The sequence below is a fragment of the Coregonus lavaretus genome (genome assembly GCF_964263955.1).
Source record: "Coregonus lavaretus genome assembly, chromosome: 4".
Taxonomy (NCBI): Eukaryota; Metazoa; Chordata; class Actinopteri; order Salmoniformes; family Salmonidae; genus Coregonus; species Coregonus lavaretus.
Window position 1 is genome coordinate 8,321,823 of NC_139991.1, and position 19,317 is coordinate 8,341,139.

Genomic DNA, 19,317 nt, shown 5'->3' on the forward strand with positions numbered 1-19,317 from the left:
ATATATATATATATATATACACACACACACACAGTGGGGAAAACAAGTATTTAGTCAGCCACCAATTGTGCAAGTTCTCCCACTTAAAAAGATGAGAGGCCTGTAATTTTCATCATAGGTACACGTCAACTATGACCGACAAATTGAGGAAAAAAATCCAGAAAATCACATTGTAGGATTGTTAATGAATTTATTTGCAAATTATGGTGGAAAATAAGTATTTGGTCACCTACAAACAAGCAAGATTTCTGGCTCTCACAGACCTGTAACTTCTTCTTTAAGAGGCTCCTCTGTCCTCCACCTGTATTAATGGCACCTGTTTGAACTTATCAGTATAAAAGACACCTGTCCACAACCTCAAACAGCCACACTCCAAACTCCACTATGGCCAAGACCAAAGAGCTGTCAAAGGACACCAGAAACTAAATTGTAGACCTGCACCAGGCTGGGAAGACTGAATCTGCAATAGGTAAGCAGCTTGGTTTGAAGAAATCAACTGTGGGAGCAATTATTAGGAAATGGAAGACATACAAGACTATTGATAATCTCCCTCGATCTGGGGCTCCACGCAAGATCTTACCCCGTGGGGTCAAAATGATCACAAGAACGGTGTTCAAAAATCCCAGAACCACACGGGGGGACCTAGTGAATGACCTGCAGAGAGCTGTGACCAAAGCCTACCATCAGTAACACACTACGCCGCCAGGGACTCAAATCCTGCAGTGCAGACGTGTCCCCCTGCTTAAGCCAGTACATGTCCAGGCCCGTCTGAAGTTTGCTAGAGTGCATTTGGATGATCCAGAAGAGGATTGGGAGAATGTCATATGGTCAGATGAAACCAAAATAGAACCTTTTGGTAAAAACTCAACTCGTCGTGTTTGGAGGACAAAGAATGCTGAGTTGCATCCAAAGAACACCATACCTACTGTGAAGCATGGGGGTGGAAACATCATGCTTTGGGGCTGTTTTTCTGCAAAGGGACCAGGACGACTGATCCGTGTAAAGGAAAGAATGAATGGGGCCATGTATTGTGAGATTTTGAGTGAAAACCTCCTTCCATCAGCAAGGGCATTGAAGATGAAACGTGGCTGGGTCTTTCAGCATGACAATGATCCCAAACACACCGCCCGGGCAACGAAGGAGTGGCTTCGTAAGAAGCATTTCAAGGTCCTGGAGTGGCCTAGCCAGTCTCCAGATCTCAACCCCATAGAAAATCTTTGGAGGGAGTTGAAAGTCCGTGTTTCCCAGCGACAGCCCCAAAATATCACTGCTCTAGAGGAGATCTGCATGGAGGAATGGGCCAAAATACCAGCAACAGTGTGTGAAAACCTTGTGAAGACTTACAGAAAACGTTTGACCTGTGTCATTGCCAACAAAGGGTATATAACAAAGTATTGAGAAACTTTTGTTATTGACCAAATACTTATTTTCCACCATAATTTGCAAATCAATTCATAAAAAATCCTACAATGTGATTTTCTGGATTTTTTTTCTCTCATTTTGTCTGTCATAGTTGACGTGTACCTATGATGAAAATTACAGGCCTCTCATCTTTTTAAGTGGGAGAACTTGCACAATTGGTGGCTGACTAAATACTTTTTTTCCCCACTGTATATATATACACATACATATATATGTATGTAATATATATGTATATATAATATATTATGTGTATGTATATATGTATATATATATATATATGTATATGTATGTATATATGTATATATGTATATATATATATATATATGTATATGTATGTATGTGTATATGTGTGTGTGTGTGTGTTAGGACACCCATTCCTCAGTTTCATATAGAATTATGCCGGAACTCATTCCTCTTGATTTCCTGTAATTCTATACCAGTGGGTAAAAATATGTGTAGGGGCACAGCGCAGGAGAAACATTAGAATCATAGCTGCTGCTGGGAGCCAGTAGCGCCAGAGTCTTGAGTGAGTGGCCTGAAACAGAAATGAACAATTCTCCTGACAGACCTCCAGTCTGAGATGCCGAAGAGACTCCTGTGTTCTTTTTTCTAGTGAGGCGACCAGGAGGAGTGAGGCTTTTGGAAGAGGCAGGGAGGTGTTGTACACGGTCTGTCTATCTTTCAGAAGGCACAGTTGCAACAAGGCTGAGGTTTGGCTGGAATGGGAGTTCTGCCCTTTAAAACCTTGGTGCAGCTCTCTGTGACTGTGTTGAGTTCAGCTTCTTAAAGAGGCGGACCACTGGGGTTACTTCATTCTAAGGGGCTTGTGCGTTTGGGTTGTGCCTCCACAGAAGAGCGCCTGACCTCCCCTGACTACTAGCCTCACAGAGCAGCCAGAGAGGAATGTAGGTTGTCACCAGAGCTATTTTGTGCAGCCGCTAATGATTGTAATCACAGAGCAGAACGGGACTCGGAGAAGTTGCCTTGCCGCCGTTAGTTTTTCATCCCAAGCAGGTCTCTTGCCATGCCATGCTCACTACTGGCTCCCAGGGATTAGAGAGTTAGACGAATGGCACGCCGGCTCCGCTTGCATTTTGCGTCGAGAAGAAGCAACACAGATCCTCTGTCAGAGAGCCTGAGCAGCCATGGTGAGGAGAGCGGTCTCTGTGTGTCAGTCCGCAGCCCCACAGAGAGCCTAGCGCACAGCTCTGTCCACATGAAGGTGACTCCAGGGCAGCTAGCTCTGGCTTTGCCTCCCCTGTCACCGGAGTACGGTAATTTACAGCGCTACTCATCCGTATTTATACCCAAGGTGAACACAGGCAGCGGCAGCAAGAAGAGTACTCTGCAGATCTCCCTGCAGCCCCGTGGCAAGCTGAATGGAGAGCTGGAGAACAGCATTGAGGGTGGGGAGCCAGGGGTCGGCGAGCTGGGAGCGGGCAGTGGCTCAGACGGGGGATCCTGTAGCAGCAGCATGGCCAGCGACGCAGGCTACTGCAGCAGCAGCAGCAGCAGCAGCATCTTTGAGCCAGAGCTCCCAGATCAGCGTAGGGCAGCCCAGGAGAGAAGTCTGCCCCGTAGGAAAGCCAGGGTCCCCCTGAGACGCTGCTCCTCCTTGGTTATATTTCCACGGAGCCCCTGTAATACACCACCAGCCTCCCCGGTCAGCCCTGTGGCTCTACCCTCCCTGCCTCCAGCCAGGGGCTCCTACCAGACTTCTCACCAGCTCCAGTTGTCCCCCAGTGAGACCCCGCAGGAGGACGAGACGGGTACCTCGAAAGCGTCCATTGCCACGGCGATGAACGGCCTGCGACTCTCTAAGAGCAGCTTTCCGTCAGCGGAGTTCAGAGACGCCAGGCCCATGGTGCATTTTAACGTTCCGCTACCAGATAAACCTAAAGACAAAATGGAGGAGAGTGAGAAGACTGACCGCTCGGCTACCTTAGCTCGACTGTGTCGCGACAAGGCTGACCGCTCTGCAAATTTAGACAGACACTCCAGTGTGCTGCTGCACTTTGCCCACCAGCGACCAATGTCTGGGAAGGCATCTACAAACAGAACAACAGTCAATGTTGAATGTCCTGACTCTCCAACCCAGGTCCCTCAGTCGCAGGGTGAATGTGGCCCTCGCCACATTAAGCTGTTTCGCAGCACCTCTGCTTGCTTACTCCCCTCAGCTAAACTTTCAGAGAGCAGCCACAGTGCCGGTCGGGCAGACAATGGAAATGGAAAGGAAATGCCTGAGGAAAACCATTGTCATCACGCCTTACAAAGGAGCTTTTCTCTGGAAGTCCCCTACCATAATACTGGTATTTCATGTGATGTTTCCAACCAAAAACTAGCTAACTCTCCACATGTACACATCCATGTGTCCCACGGCTCTGGGGCAAGGTTCTCTAGCCCTGTCATTGATGTAAACACTAATCACAAAAGGGATCACATACAAAAGAGCCCTACAAGAAAGACCACGGTGAGTTTTTTTTCCTTCACTGGGTAGGATAGGAGCAAGACTGAGAATAGAGAAATCAGGCCTATGCTTTGGCAAAATGTAGTAGAATGGGTGGTACATTTATTGGTTAACTTATGGAATTGATGTTTTCAGCTGTGTAGTATTATAGTGGATTGCCTCATTGTGATTGGTCTGTATTTGTACCATTCACATTCACTTCTAACCTCAATAAATAGAGATTGTGGTGTTCATTAAGTGGTGTATTTATGTTGTACTTGTTATGTCTGTCACCCTTAAGATGGCCTATCTGAAATGCTCCATTTGTTTCCATTTTAAAGATATTGTGCTGTACCCTACATGTTGCTCTGTTTACTCAGCCTTTGGGCTCCCTGCGAGCAAGCAGGAGCTAAGTTCAGTAACTGAGAAGACGGCTACAGCTAAGTCATGCAATTAACAAGCCCAATGTGGACAAACATTCAAAGGTATTCAGTTGTATAACAGTAAACCAGTAACATACTTGCAACCAGCAAAATGCTAAAAGAGAAAGAAAAGAAAGCCTCCCTCATGCGATAATTGTCTGCGGGGGCCTTGTGAGTGTGTGTGTGTTTGAGTGTTTGTGTACACACGTGCTTTGGTTAAGAGGGGTTCTCAGTTTTTATTATTCTATTAACGCTTTGAGTAATCACTTTAAGTATTTACCCCTGGCTAAATTTAGTTGCGAGAAAAGCAGCCCCCCCTTGCTATAAATAAAGCGCCACTGAAATATTCTCCCCGACTCCAGATAGTCTGGCCCGTTGTAGTACTGGCCAGTCCTATGATTTCAGATTGAACAACGTGATACTAGAGTAGCGTTCAGACATGCCAGCCATCCGCAGGCCTGGGGATCATGTTATGTAGGTAGGGGGTGTTTGGAGACGGAGCCTTTTACAGTAAAAGGATGGTGTGTTCCCTTCCTCGCGTGTCCCCCTGCTAGACCATGTTTGTAAAGCATCATGTGTCAGTCCTTCTCCCCCTCTTTATCGCTCATCCTCCCTCGCTCCATCTCCCTCTCTGCATTTAGCAGCTTGTCAAGTAAGACCTGCACCAGCAATTAGCCAGAGCTGCTACCTTTATAACAGCTGAACTCTTATATAACCTCGTTTAGGACATGAGATATCCTCCGCTGCATACCTCTTGCTTAAGCCCAGCAGGTCATAAGCATCTGTACTCCTGGTTTATGATTTATTTGAATCCAGTGATAGAGCCTTTTAGAGAAGCTCCTCTGGAAACCTAATCTGATTAACAGTTGTAAAACATGTTTATTACATTTATTCCACAGGACACCTTTGTTGACATTTTTGACTGGTATATTCTGGTTTTATTAGCTCCAATCAGTGCTTTTGCCTGGCAATAGCTTGTGCCATTTCAAGAGGACTGACTGATGCCATATGTTCCTCTATTTTGATGCTGTTCGTCTCAAAGTAAGAGTTATCTCTGATGTAGGGGAAACTAGATACTTGAAATGCTGGTGTATGTGTAGCCTGTCAGTGGAGCGTGAAGAGAAGGTAGAAAAAGGCATGCTGCCAGAATTGTGCCTGAATTGTCCCAGTGTGGTTTAGCCACGCGGAGAGAGCTTTGTTGTTGGAATCAGAGGCGAGCCCTCATGGCCTCCCCTGTGGCTACATCTCCTCCCCCCTTACTTTCTCTCTCTTTCATTTACATTTACATTTTACATTTTAGTCATTTAGCAGACGCTCTTAACCAGAGCGACTTACAGGAGCAATTAGGGTTAAGTGCCTTGCTCAAGGGCACATTAACGTCATTTAGCAGACGCTCTTAGCCAGAGCGACTCACAAATTGGTGCGTTCACCCTATAGCCAGTGGGATAACCACTTTACAATTTGGGGGGGGGGGGGGGGGGTTAGAAGGAATACTTTATCCTATCCCAGGTATTCCTTAAAGAGGTGGGGTTTCAAATGTCTCCGGAAGGTGGTGAGTGACTCCGCTGTCCTGGCGTCGTGAGGAAGCTTGTTCCACCATTGGGGTGCCAGAGCAGCGAACAGTTTTGACTGGGCTGAGCGGGAGCTGTGCTTCCGCAGAGGAAGGGGAGCCAGCAGGCCAGAGGTGGATGAACGCAATGTCCTCGTTTGGGTGTAGGGACTGATCAGAGCCTGAAGGTACAGAGGTGCCGTTCCCCTCACTGCTCCATAGGCAAGCACCATGGTCTTGTAGCGGATGCGAGCTTCAACTGGAAGCCAGTGGAGTGTGCGGAGGAGGGGGGTGACGTGAGAGAACTTGGGAAGGTTGAACACCAGACGGGCTGCGGCATTCTGGATGAGTTGTAGGGGTTTAATGGCACAGGCAGGGAGCCCAGCCAACAGCGAGTTGCAGTAGTCCAGACGGGAGATGACAAGTGCCTGGACCAGGACCTGCGCCGCTTCCTGTGTAAGGCAGGGTCGCACTCTCCGAATGTTGTAGAGCATGAACCTGCAGGAGCGGGTCACCGCCTTGATGTTGGCGGAGAACGACAGGGTGTTGTCCAGGGTCACGCCTAGGCTCTTCGCACTCTGGGAGGAGGACACAGCGGAGTTGTCAACCGTGATGGCGAGATCATGGAACGGGCAGTCCTTCCCCGGGAGGAAGAGCAGCTCCGTCTTGCCAGGGTTCAGCTTGAGGTGGTGATCCGTCATCCATACTGATATGTCTGCCAGACATGCAGAGATGCGATTCGCCACCTGGTTATCAGAAGGGGGAAAGGAGAAGATTAGTTGTGTATCGTCAGCGTAGCAATGATAGGAGAGACCATGTGAGGATATGACAGAGCCAAGTGACTTGGTGTATAGGGAGAAAAGGAGAGGGCCCAGAACCGATCCCTGGGGGACACCAGTGGTGAGAGCACGTGGTGCGGAGACAGCTTCCCGCCACGCCACTTGGTAGGAGCGACCGGTCAGGTAGGACGCAATCCAGGAGTGAGCCGCGCCGGAGATGCCCATCTCGGAGAGGGTGGAGAGGAGGATCTGATGGTTCACAGTATCAAAGGCAGCAGACAGGTCTAGAAGGACAAGAGCAGAGGAGAGAGAGTTAGCTTTAGCAGTGCGGAGAGTCTCCGTGACACAGAGAAGAGCAGTCTCAGTTGAATGACCAGTCCTGAAACCTGATTGGTTTGGATCAAGAAGGTCATTCTGAGAGAGATAGCAAGAGAGTTGGCTAAAGACGGCACGCTCAATAGTTTTGGAAAGAAAAGAAAGAAGGGATACTGGTCTGTAGTTGTTGACATCAGTGGGGTCGAGTGTTGGTTTTTTGAGGAGGGGAGCAACTCTCGCTCTCTTGAAGACGGAAGGGACATGGCCAGCGGTCAAGGATGAGTTGATCAGCGAGGTGAGGTAGGGGAGAAGGTCACCGGAGATGGTCTGGAGAAGGGAGGAGGGGATGGGGTCAAGCGGGCAGGTTGTTGGGCGGCCTGCAGTCACAAGTCGCAGGATTTTATCTGGAGAGAGAGGGGAGAAAGAAGTCAAAGCATAGGGTAGGGCAGTGTGAGCAGGACCAGCAGTGTTATTAGACTTAACAAACGAGGATCGGATGTCGTCAACCTTCTTTTCAAAGTGGTTGACGAAGTCATCCACAGAGAGAGAGGAGGGGGGGGGGGGGGGAGGAGGATTCAGGAGGGAGGAAAATGTGGCAAAGAGCTTCCTAGGGTTAGAGGCAGATGCTTGGAATTTAGAGTGGTAGAAGGTGGCCTTAGCAGCAGAAACAGATGAAGAAAATGTAGAGAGGAGGGAGTGAAAAGATGCCAGGTCGGTAGGGAGTTTAGTTTTCTTCCATTTCCTCTCCGCTGCCCGGAGCTCTGTTCTGTGAGCTCGCAGTGAGTCATCAAGCCACGGAGCTGGGGGGGAGGACCGAGCCGGCCGGGAGGATAGGGGACACAGAGAGTCAAAGGATGCAGAAAGGGAGGAGAGGAGGGTTGAGGAGGCAGAATCAGGAGATTGGAGGGAGAAGGATTGAGCAGAGGGAAGAGATGATAGGATGGAAGAGGAGAGAGTAGTGGGAGAGAGAGAGCGAAGGTTGCGGCGGCGCATTACCATCTGTGTAGGGGCAGAGTGAGTAGTGTGGGAGGAGAGCGAGAGAGAAAAGGAAACAAAGTAGTGGTCGGAGACTTGGAGGGGAGTTGCAGTGAGATTAGTAGAGGAGCAGCATCTAGTGAAGATGAGGTCAAGCGTATTGCCTGCCTTGTGAGTAGGGGGGGACGGTGAGAGGGTGAGGTCAAAAGAGGAGAGGAGTGGAAAGAAGGAGGCAGAGAGAAATGAGTCAAACGTGGACATAGGGAGGTTGAAATCCCCCAAAACTGTGAGGGGTGAGCCATCCTCAGGAAAGGAACTTATCAAGGCGTCAAGCTCGTTGATGAACTCTCCAAGGGAACCTGGAGGGCGATAGATGACAAGGATATTAAGCTTAAATGGGTTAGTGACTGTGACAGCATGGAATTCAAATGAGGAGATAGACAGATGGGTTAGGGGAAAAATTGAGAATGTCCACTTGGGAGAGATGAGGATTCCTGTACCACCACCCCTCTGACCAGATGCTCTCGGGGTATGCGAGAACACATGGTCAGACGAGGAGAGAGCAGTAGGAGTAGCCGTGTTTTCAGTGGTGATCCATGTTTCCGTCAGCGCCAGGAAGTCGAGGGACTGGAGGTTGGCATAGGCTGGGATGAAGTCAGCTTTGTTGGCAGCAGAACGGCAGTTCCAGAGGCTGCCTGCGACCTGGAACTCCAGGTGAGGGGTGCGAGCAGGGACCACCAGGTTGGAGAGGCAGCAGCCGCGCGGTGTTGTGCGTTGTTTGTGTAGCCTGTGCAGAGACGAGAGAACAGGGATAGGCAGAGGCATAGTTGACAGGCTGTAGCAAATGGCTTCCCACTCTCTCTTCTTCTGTCTGCCTCTCAGGGTCTCTTGCCCAACTCTCGCGAGCTGACCAGATGCCTTTTGGACATTGACAAGGCTAAGCACCATGTTGATTTGAGCCCTGATACCTCACTGAGCCTGATAAGAGACCATTTCTCCTGGTCAGTCGATGCACCTTAATTCCTGTTAAGGTCTTTGGCTGTTTAAAGAGCCCAAGAGTAGCAGCCCCAGAATCATGATCAGCTCAGTGTTGTGGCCAAACACCAAGTGTAAACAAGACACCAAGAATGAAGGAAAGGAGAATGAGATGAATGACAGTCTCCTAATGGAAACATTGAATCTCCCTAATCATGACTATCAGTCCCCAGGCACTGAAGTTCAACAGAGCTCAAAGGTCATGCTCGTTATATGCATCCCATCTGAGTGTTGTCCTGGATGATGCAAGAATTAACTGCTTTTCCTTTCAAGGTTATGTGTACAGATACTGTACAGTAGCAGAGCTGTTGGCACGCAACACTGTTTTCCAGGCTGGTTAACTACAGTAATCAGACTCTACTGAAAATGCATAGCAGGTGACCACATGCAATGTTCCCTAAAAAAGAATTAGCCACTAAGCTAATTTCAGGTCTGCTGAGCTCAAACATGAACATTGTGAAACTTCTGTGCAACTTCCGACGCGCGCGTTTACTGTGAACACTGGGGCTGTACCCACTTTAATTTACTGTTTTAACAGTGGCCAAGTAGGCTACTGTGACTGTGACCATAATGTAGGCCTACCAGAGTGGCCTACCATTTTAAAAAAACAATGGAGACAATGCGTCGCATAACATTTTAACATGGAAATAGCGGTTCTATCATTCAGCCCACAGAAGCAGCCAATGTGTGGTGTTCAATGTAGGCCTGCATTCCATGAGACTTTTGAAAATAAACATGCAGGTCTTGACATTGACCTGTTTATCCACTTGTCCATCAGTTAAGGAGGTGACTGAACATGTTGTTGTTTGATGCAAGAAACCACTTTACAAAATAAAATGCATTATTATTCCCATACCATTATTACAGAGAATCAGACAAATTATGCTACCCTCTGCCTATTGGCTACTTAGCTTATTCAAGCCTGTCTCAAAATACAACACTGCCCCTTTAAGACTCTTTACCTGGCTAGAAATGTTCATGTTTTGTGCTCTTGTAGGAAGCAATCAGTCCCAGGTACCAGCTATAACTGGGCTAATAACTCACTAACTAGCAAAGAATATGAACAAATGTACCCACGTGGCTACTGGCAGTTCTCGCTTTGATCTCAAAAGAAGCGCATAATAATCGTGACCGCTCATGCTGTAAAACAGTCCAGTTCAAAGTGAACGGCACAAATCCATATATGGCAATGGTCGATTTGCCTACTGCAGCTCTGATTGCACACCGGTCTGTGTAGAGTACGGGCCTGAGTCGTGCCAGTCAATGTAATAGAAATCCTACTCCGATGCGCTCTGCCTACAAGAAAATCTCTTGCGTAGTTTTGCATACTAATTATTGCGTAGTTCGTTTTGTTTCGGTATGTTGCATTGAAAATGACTATTGCATTGATTCGATCACAATTCCTACATTAAAGGGAAACGTTGATAGTGTTAAATAACGGGGAAAACTCTAGAAAGTTGAGTGAAGTTCTATCTCGTGCTTCTCTGCGCATGCTGATATTTCTTCTGCGTGGCAGCTTAGAGGGAACATTGACCGCATGTATGTTTTTGTGTTATTTGTTGGTGCATCAGAGCACCAGAACAGATTATTTTTCTAAATTGCCTTAATAAACCAAAATGATCTGTCAGAATTGTGTAATTTGTTCCCCCTGAACTCTTTTTTTTTTATCTGGCCTGTGATCTTATCGAGATCTGAGGCAAAAATTCAAGAATGTATACAAGACCACTTGTCTTGATGGATTTAGTTTCAGTAGAGAGAATAAATACAAAGTGAGTAGAGGGTATGGAAACAGTTTTTAAGATGAGAAAGGATTATGGGATTCGTCATGTTTTCCATGTTGAGAGGCACTCATAACGTCCATGGATACGTGTATGGAAGTTTGAGCAGTACAGTATGCCTGGCTGACCCCGTTTTTCAGCCAGCTGTGGTTTTGGGAGCTGCTACTGTAAGCGGCTTTGTTTTGTGGCTGAGTGGCTGCAGAGCAGGTGCGTCCAGACCAGAGGACCCCACATGCAGGCCCAGCTCTGTCCCCCTCTGAGGTGGTTTGTTGGTAGGCTGACTCCCTCCTTGGAGCAGAAAATTGTCGTCTTCTCCTGCACAGACCATTAACTAACTCCTTGCAGTTGAAACACTTGGCCAAGGCCATCCTTTCCCTTACATTACCATCACAACTGAGGCTTAAAAACAGAGGCTAATTGCAAAGCATTCTTCTACCTTTTTTTTCTTTTCTTTTTTTAAGATACCGGTAAGTGGATGTTTTATCTGATAACCCTCATCAAAACTAATCACTCTGGCCTTTCTCTACCCCATAATGGCAAAGGTCTGTTCAGTAGGACCTGCACTTATTCAGAATTCTACACAACGTTTTCATTGTTTTCTATTTTCATTATTGAACTTTTCTTTTTTTAAAGGACATTCTTTATGAGAAGATAATATATCCACCACACTGGGGTTCCAAAGACTGTGTGAGAGAGAGAATTCCTCTACTTTGTGGTTTGACGTTCATTTTCAACATTTGCTGTGTTTTCCTTAGAGAACCAGGGCATGGAGGAAGACGATGAGTAATATAGTCTAGTACTTTCACATTTTGGATGGACTGTTTACTGCTCTGTTTGTGTAGAGGCCTTCCATACATTTGCGTTGTTAGAAAACCAGTTCAGACGTTAAGTAATCTACATTTAGAAACACTATACCTTTGAGGTGGACTAAATGTTTGCCTCTGCACATATGAACTTTGTTACACCTCACCAGTTATAGTAATTGTTTTATCCTTTATGTATCCCATTAAATGTTGAGATATTTTAATGTCTGGAGTGTATTTGAGCCTAGCTAGGTAATGGCAATAACAAATGTTCATGTTTTATATTGTTGAGTGAAGAAATCCGTGCTCTTACTTGAAAGTTACCCATTTAAAATCCAGACTTATTTCACCAGCTGGAAACAGTTTAAAAAATGTTTTTGTTCCAACAACAAAACTTGTAAGTTTGCCTGCTTTTGTCTGGTGGCTTTGAATCTATCATACACATACACTTCCTCTCGTTTTCAATACAATTACAATGCTGTACATCCAATATTTGGAAATAGAATAATGATGATGACTATTCGTATAGATTTGGAAACTTTAAGAAAAGAACAGTATCATTGCTATGACCTGGTCAGAAATACACAATATATACAAAAGTATGTGGACACCCCTTCAAGTTAGTGGATTCGGCTATTTTAGCCACACCCGTTGCTGACAGGTGTATAAAATCGAGCACACAGCCATGCAATCTCCATAGACAAACATTGGCAGTATATGGCCTTACTGAAGAGCTCAGGGACTTTCAACGTGGCACCGTCATAGGATGCCACCTTTCCAACAAGTCAGTTTGTCAAATTTTCTGCCATGCTAGAGCTGCCCCGGTCAACTGTAAGTGCTGTTATTGTGAAGTCGGAAACTGGGTTTGGTGAATGCCAGGTGAACGCTACCTGCCCCAATGCATAGTGCCAACTGTAAAGTTTGGTGGAGGAGGAATAATGGTCTGGGGCTGTTTTTCATGGTTCGGGCTAGGCCCCTTAGTTCCAGTGAAGGGAAATCTTAACACTACAGCATACAATAACATTCTAGATTATTCTGTGCTTCCAACTTTGTGGCAACAGTTTGGGGAAGGCCATTTCCTGTTTCAGCATGACAATGCCCCCGTGCACAAACCGAGGTCCATACAGAAATAGTTTGTCGATCGGTGTGGAAGAACTTGACTGGCCTGCACAGAGCCCTGACCTCAATCCTATCGAATACCTTTGGGATGAATTGGAACACCGATTGCGAGCCAGGCCTAATCGCCCAACATCAGTGCCCGACCGCACTATTGCTCTTGTGGCTGAATGGAAGCAAGTCCCCGCAGCAATGTTCTAACATCTAGTGGAAAACCTTCCCAGAAGAGTGGAGGCTGTTATAACAGCAAAGGGGGGACCAACTCCATATTAATGTCCATGACTTTGGAATGAGATGTTCGATGAGCAGGTATCCACATACTTTTGGGCATGTGTAGTGTATTTAAAACCATTTTGGGAATGGGTAGCTAGATTTACATGGAAATTAAGTTTATTTCCACCAGAAACCAATCTTGCTCCCATACACCTCTGACTTGATCAATCACACACTCCACTCTTGATAATTTTAATATGGCTGGTTTGACAGTTCGTTGAGCGATGTAAGTAAGCATGTGATTAATCCCTTAATGAGTCCCCTCTGTGATGTTCCTGAGAGAATGTCACAGAGCTCAGAGTAGCACCTTCACAAGGCTGTACATTGTGTCCCTCAACCTGGACTCCCCAAAGCCTGCTTGTCTTGGCTTCACCGCCAAGGAAAGGCATGGGGAAGGAATGAGAGGAGGAGGGGCACGGTCTATATCGGTTCATATGAACTGTCTCCATACCACTGCTGGGCAGTTTGATGTGCCGAGGGTGTTTATTTGGTCATGAAGCCGACCCGCACAACAGTGTTTTCAGTTGTTGTTGATGTTGGGAGGTGGGTGATGCATGTTGCATAGGAACATGTTTCAGTAACTGCATAATAGCAGTGGTCACATTGGAGCCTGTCTCTAGACACGTCACTCAGTCAGAATCACCTTTTCTAGAAAGGACACTGCTCCACAACTACATATTAAGACATGTAATGCTCTAGCTATACTGTGGGCTGATAATCCCTGAATTATTCAGTACACATGTCTAATACAGTGGGTTCAAAACTTGGGGTTGGGTCCCCTGAAATTGAAATGGGGTCCCCTGAGAATCTGCAATCTTATCCAACAAATTAATAACTTTTTTTCTCTTCAAATAGGTGTAGAATACAACGTTTGTGTCAACCTCTTACAATAACTTCTTACACTATTAGAATGTGATTTAATGTAATTATGTGTTTTATGCGGGATGTAAAATGTAGTGAATATGAATACACAGCATTAAAGGGATACTTTGGGATTTTGGCAATGAAGCCCTTTATCTACTTCTCCAGAGTCGCATTAAGTCATTGATACCATTTTTATGTCTCTGCATCCAGTATAAATGAAGTTATAGGTAGTTTCGAGAGCCAATGACATCTAGCATTAGCGCAATGACTGGAAGTCTATGGTATATACTAGCATGCTAGCACTGCAGTTACATAGACTTCCAGTCATTGCGCAAACGCTAGTTAGCAATTGCGCAAACGCTAGTTAGCAATTGCGCAAAACGCTAGTTAGCAATTGCGCAAAACGCTAGTTAGCAACTTCCTTCAAACTGCACGCAGACACAGACAAATGCTATCCATGAGTTCATCTGACTCTGAAGAAGTAGATGAAGGGCTTCATTGCCAGAATCCTGAAGTATCCCTTCAACTAGATATGATTTTTCCAAGTTGGGTTCCCAGCATTTTCTAATGTCAGTTTACAACTAAATCATCCATGAGGGCTGATGGCACATACTGTAGTGGTGATGTAAAGGTGACTGGATCATGGAAAAGTATTTATCTATCTAGGCCAGTCATGTGGTATACTCTGTGACTCATACCTTTTGAGCTTGAGAGGTGTGTGTGCGCGCACGAGTCCGCAAACATACCCATTACATTGTAACCACTCCCTTTTTAAAATCGACTGACTCATGAATGACTACTGTATATGACTCCCCACCAAACCAGCAGGGCGGCAGGTAGCTTAGTGGGTAAGAGCGTTGTGCCAGTAACCGAAAGGTCGCTGGTTCTAATCCCCTAGGTGTAAAATCTGTCGATGTACCCTTGAGCAAGGTACTTAACCCTGAATGCTCATGTAAGTCGCTCTGGATAAGAGCGTCTGCTAAATGAGTAAAATGTAAAAATGTAAAATGTAAATTTACAATCTCTTATTTCCTTACACAGACACGTGATGACTTTCTGGGGCAGGTGGACGTACCTTTACACCAGATACCGGTGAGCCTAGTGCAAGGAAATACTTTATTTAGCACTTGCATAATGTATGTGGAAATCAATTCTCCTAAATCAACATTTCCAATCCCACGTCTAAAGGAGTAGGCTAGTCTGTGCTGTTTGGTGTTCCATGTTCTCCTTTAGATACAGTGGGGGAAAAAAGTATTTAGTCAGCCACCAATTGTGCAAGTTCTCCCACTTAAAAAGATGAGAGAGGCCTGTCATTTTCATCATAGGTACACGTCAACTATGACAGACAAAATGAGGGAAAAAAATCCAGAAAATCACATTGTAGGATTTTTAATGAATGTATTTGCAAATTATGGTGGAAAATAAGTCTTTGGTCAATAACAAAAGTTTCTCAATACTTTGTTATATACCCTTTGTTGGCAATGACACAGGTCAAACGTTTTCTGTAAGTCTTCACAAGGTTTTCACACACTGTTGCTGGTATTTTGGCCCATTCCTCCATGCAGATCTCCTCTAGAGCAGTGATATTTTGGGGCTGTCGCTGGGAAACACGGACTTTCAACTCCCTCCAAAGATTTTCTATGGGGTTGAGATCTGGAGACTGGCTAGGCCACTCCAGGACCTTGAAATGCTTTTTACGAAGCCACTCCTTCGTTGCCCGGGCGGTGTGTTTGGGATCATTGTCATGCTGAAAGACCCAGCCACGTTTCATCTTCAATGCCCTTGCTGATGGAAGGAGGTTTTCACTCAAAATCTCACGATACATGGCCCCATTCATTCTTTCCTTTACACGGATCAGTCGTCCTGGTCCCTTTGCAGAAAAACAGCCCCAAAGCATGATGTTTCCACCCCCATGCTTCACAGTAGGTATGGTGTTCTTTGGATGCAACTCAGCACTCTTTGTCCTCCAAACACGACGAATTGAGTTTTTACCCAAAAGTTCTATTTTGGTTTCATCTGACCATATGACATTCTCCCAATCCTCTTCTGGATCATCCAAATGAACTCTAGCAAACTTCAGACGGGCCTGGACATGTACTGGCTTAAGCAGGGGGACACGTCTGGCACTGCAGGATTTGAGTCCCTGGCGGCGTAGTGTGTTACTGATGGTAGGCTTTGGTCCCAGCTCTCTGCAGGTCATTCACTAGGTCCCCCCGTGTAGTTCTGGGATTTTTGCTCACCGTTCTTGTGATCATTTTGACCCCACGGGGTAAGATCTTGCGTGGAGCCCCAGATCGAGGGAGATTATCAGTGGTCTTGTATGTCTTCCATTTCCTAATAATTGCTCCCACAGTTGATTTCTTCAAACCAAGCTGCTTACCTATTGCAGATTCAGTCTTCCCAGCCTGGTGCAGGTCTACAATTTAGTTTCTGGTGTCCTTTGACAGCTCTTTGGTCTTGGCCATAGTGGAGTTTGGAGTGTGACTGTTTGAGGTTGTGGACAGGTGTCTTTTATACTGATAACAAGTTCAAACAGGTGCCATTAATACAGGTAACGAGTGGAGGACAGAGGAGCCTCTTAAAGAAGAAGTTACAGGTCTGTGAGAGCCAGAAATCTTGCTTGTTTGTAGGTGACCAAATACTTATTTTCCACCATAATTTGCAAATAAATTCATTAAAAATCCTATAATGTGATTTTCTGGAGAAAAAAAATCTCAATTTGTCTGTCATAGTTGACGTGTACCTATGATGAAAATTACAGGCCTCTCTCATCTTTTTAAGTGGTGGCTGACTAAATACTTTTTTTCCCCACTGTATAATTTGTTGGAGATCTGTACACTTTACATAGATACCTTCACCCTTGAACTGTCATAGGCGCACTCATGTAAACATAAACACCCTCATGTCAGAGTCTGTTCCACAACGTTGTCCATAGTTATGGAAATACAGTCCACAATGTTTGTTACTTTTTCCTATCTTTACATGGCATTTAAATTAGACCTACTATACATCTGTCCACTGTCTATACAGGGCTTGTTTACTGTTGATATATTATACAGTTACTGCATGCGTATATGTTATTCAGCAAACATCTTTATAGAGCATTTCAGCTGTTAAAATACTTTTTATTTATTTTTATTTCAGACAGAAAATCCTAACATTGAAAGGCCATACACATTCAAGGATTTTCTACTTCACCCGAGAAGGTTGGCATTATTTAATGATTATTCAAGCCGCTTATCCTTCCTGGTGTAACATGGATTTACTTTGTGACATTTTCCTTAACATTTTTATTACATTCAGTCTCTTGGCATTGCATAAATCTATTTGAATAATATCTTGAGTTCCATTCCAGTGAGTTTGCCTAACGTTCAATACCTTTCTTTCCTGAGGTGTATAAATTAAGCTCAAATAGCTACATAAAGTAACTGTAAGTCGCTCTGGATAAGAGAGTCTGCTAAATGACTAAAATGTGAATGTAAAATATTGATTTTACCTTGGAGAAAGCTCAAGTTCATGTTTAAGTCAGTCACAATGATAGATTGTTAGTATGACATTTATTGTGTAACTGATATTTGATACACCTAAGAGGCTCACATTACTCTCATTTAGAAAGTGCACTGTTTTCCATGTATATTTTTTGGGGGGTAAGTGTTAACTTTTTTTTTTGATGCAGTCACAAATCCAGGGTCAAAGGTCATCTCCGGCTGAAGATGACCTACCTACCCAAAAACAGTTCAGAGGGTGCTGCAGAACAGACTGAAGACATGGATGTAAGACCGCCACCCACCCAACCTACCCCTGTCCTCCTGCCCTCTGTCCCCCCTGACCCCCTGATATTGAATATTCCCACGCCGTCACCCCCCTCCTCCTTTGATTATACAGTGTCTAATCTACGTGCCTTGGCTGTTGCTCAGCCGGCGTGCTTCAGTATATACATGTAACAGCATATTGGTGCTCAGAGCCAGGAGAAAAGACACCAGGCTCGTTTTACCAGTGTCAAGCCAAGATGGCTGATTGCCTGCGATTTCCCTCCTGATGTAGTTATTGATAAAACCAGCCAGTCATCATTCTTGAACATGCTTAATGTAAGCACTGGCTAGGAACACCATGTCCAAAAGGCAAATCTATATTTGTCTCACCATGGGTCCATGGCCTTTGAGGAATATGCTGACATCTTCCTTAGAATGACTTGAATCCAAGCTTCAGTACAGTATGAGTCCCTATGCTTGCTACTGAATATTCTGAGTAGTGGCCAAGACATTGTTTGACTTGAACAAACATGTAGAGGATTTGGGCAATTTTGACGTCTGCGTGTGCCGTGTTGTGTAACAGCTGTTTTTGTTGTGCAGCCTAGCTGGGAGTTTCTAGAGGGCCAGGACATGTCTGGTCCCAGGCACAATCACCTGCTGCCTGCAATGCCCCCTGGCTGGGAGGAGAGGCAGGACAACCTGGGCAGGACCTACTATGTCAACCACGAGACCAGGACCACACAGTGGCACAGGCCCATAGTACAGTAAGTCTGGGGTTATCCTGTCATGTCCTTATTCTGACAGCTTGAACTTAATCTATTTTAACACATTGGTAGTATTGGAATACGATAACACCCGGTTGGAATACGATAACACCCGGTTGGAATACGATAACACCCGGTTGGAATACGATAACACCCGGTTGGAATACGATAACACCCGGTTGGAATACGATAACACCCGGTTGGAATACAATAACACCCGGTTGGAATACAATAACACCCGGTTGGTCAAGAGATGAAAAGTTGACTGTGATCTCAGGTTGACAGAGTGTGTGTGTGTTTCCCTGTATAGAGACAGCCAGGTGGAGGCAGAGCAGAGGCAGAACATCCACATGGAGGCCCAGCACGCCTTCACCGCCCGCAGGCAGATCTCCGACCAAGAGGACTCCGACAGACAACAAGAGTCTCCTGAGGTAACTTTCAAGTCAATCGAAATTCAATTCATGTATTGAAAAATTCACATTGAAGTTAAATTACACTTTAAATTCATAAATGTAATTACAATTCTCCTGAATTGGCTATTGAAATGGAGACGAGACTGTTGTATCCTTTTGCGGTCTCTGGTACGATTATGAAACAACCGTACATGGTGTGCGGTCTAATTATACGACCTGTCCTATAAGATATATACAGTGGGCTCCAAAATTACTTGCACCCCTGACTGGCAATGCACAAACAATACTTAAAAAAATATAAACAATATAATTATAGAGAAACTCAAAGTACCAATGTGAGAAATACTGTGCTATATTAATCTTCCAATGGAACCCACCAAAATTATTTATTGATTTAATTAAAAATCAATGTCCTCCAAATCAAGGTTTCACAATTAATGGCACCCTTAAAGATTATTGTAAATAACATCTACCAAAATTAATCCATTAATTAAATTCCACTTATTTAAGTCTTAAGGAACTATATTGAGCCATTACATCACTTCCTGTTTCACTAGGGTATAAAAATGAGGTAACGCATGCAATATCCCTTTGTCGTCCAACACCATGAA

The 19,317-nt window shown here is 45.1% G+C and overlaps 1 protein-coding gene across 1 annotated transcript in view; it reads left to right on the plus strand.

Moving 5' to 3' along the window:
* The window catches only part of LOC311128140 (E3 ubiquitin-protein ligase NEDD4-like), a 45,292-nt gene that overhangs the window by 16,797 nt on the left and 9,178 nt on the right, over positions 1–19,317 (plus strand). The window contains exons 6-10 of the mRNA XM_084160121.1: positions 14,819–14,869; positions 16,922–16,983; positions 17,454–17,550; positions 18,130–18,293; positions 18,604–18,724. Coding sequence (XP_084016247.1) covers positions 14,819–14,869; positions 16,922–16,983; positions 17,454–17,550; positions 18,130–18,293; positions 18,604–18,724 — 495 coding nt within the window. The remainder of the gene's footprint in view (positions 1–14,818; positions 14,870–16,921; positions 16,984–17,453; positions 17,551–18,129; positions 18,294–18,603; positions 18,725–19,317) is intronic.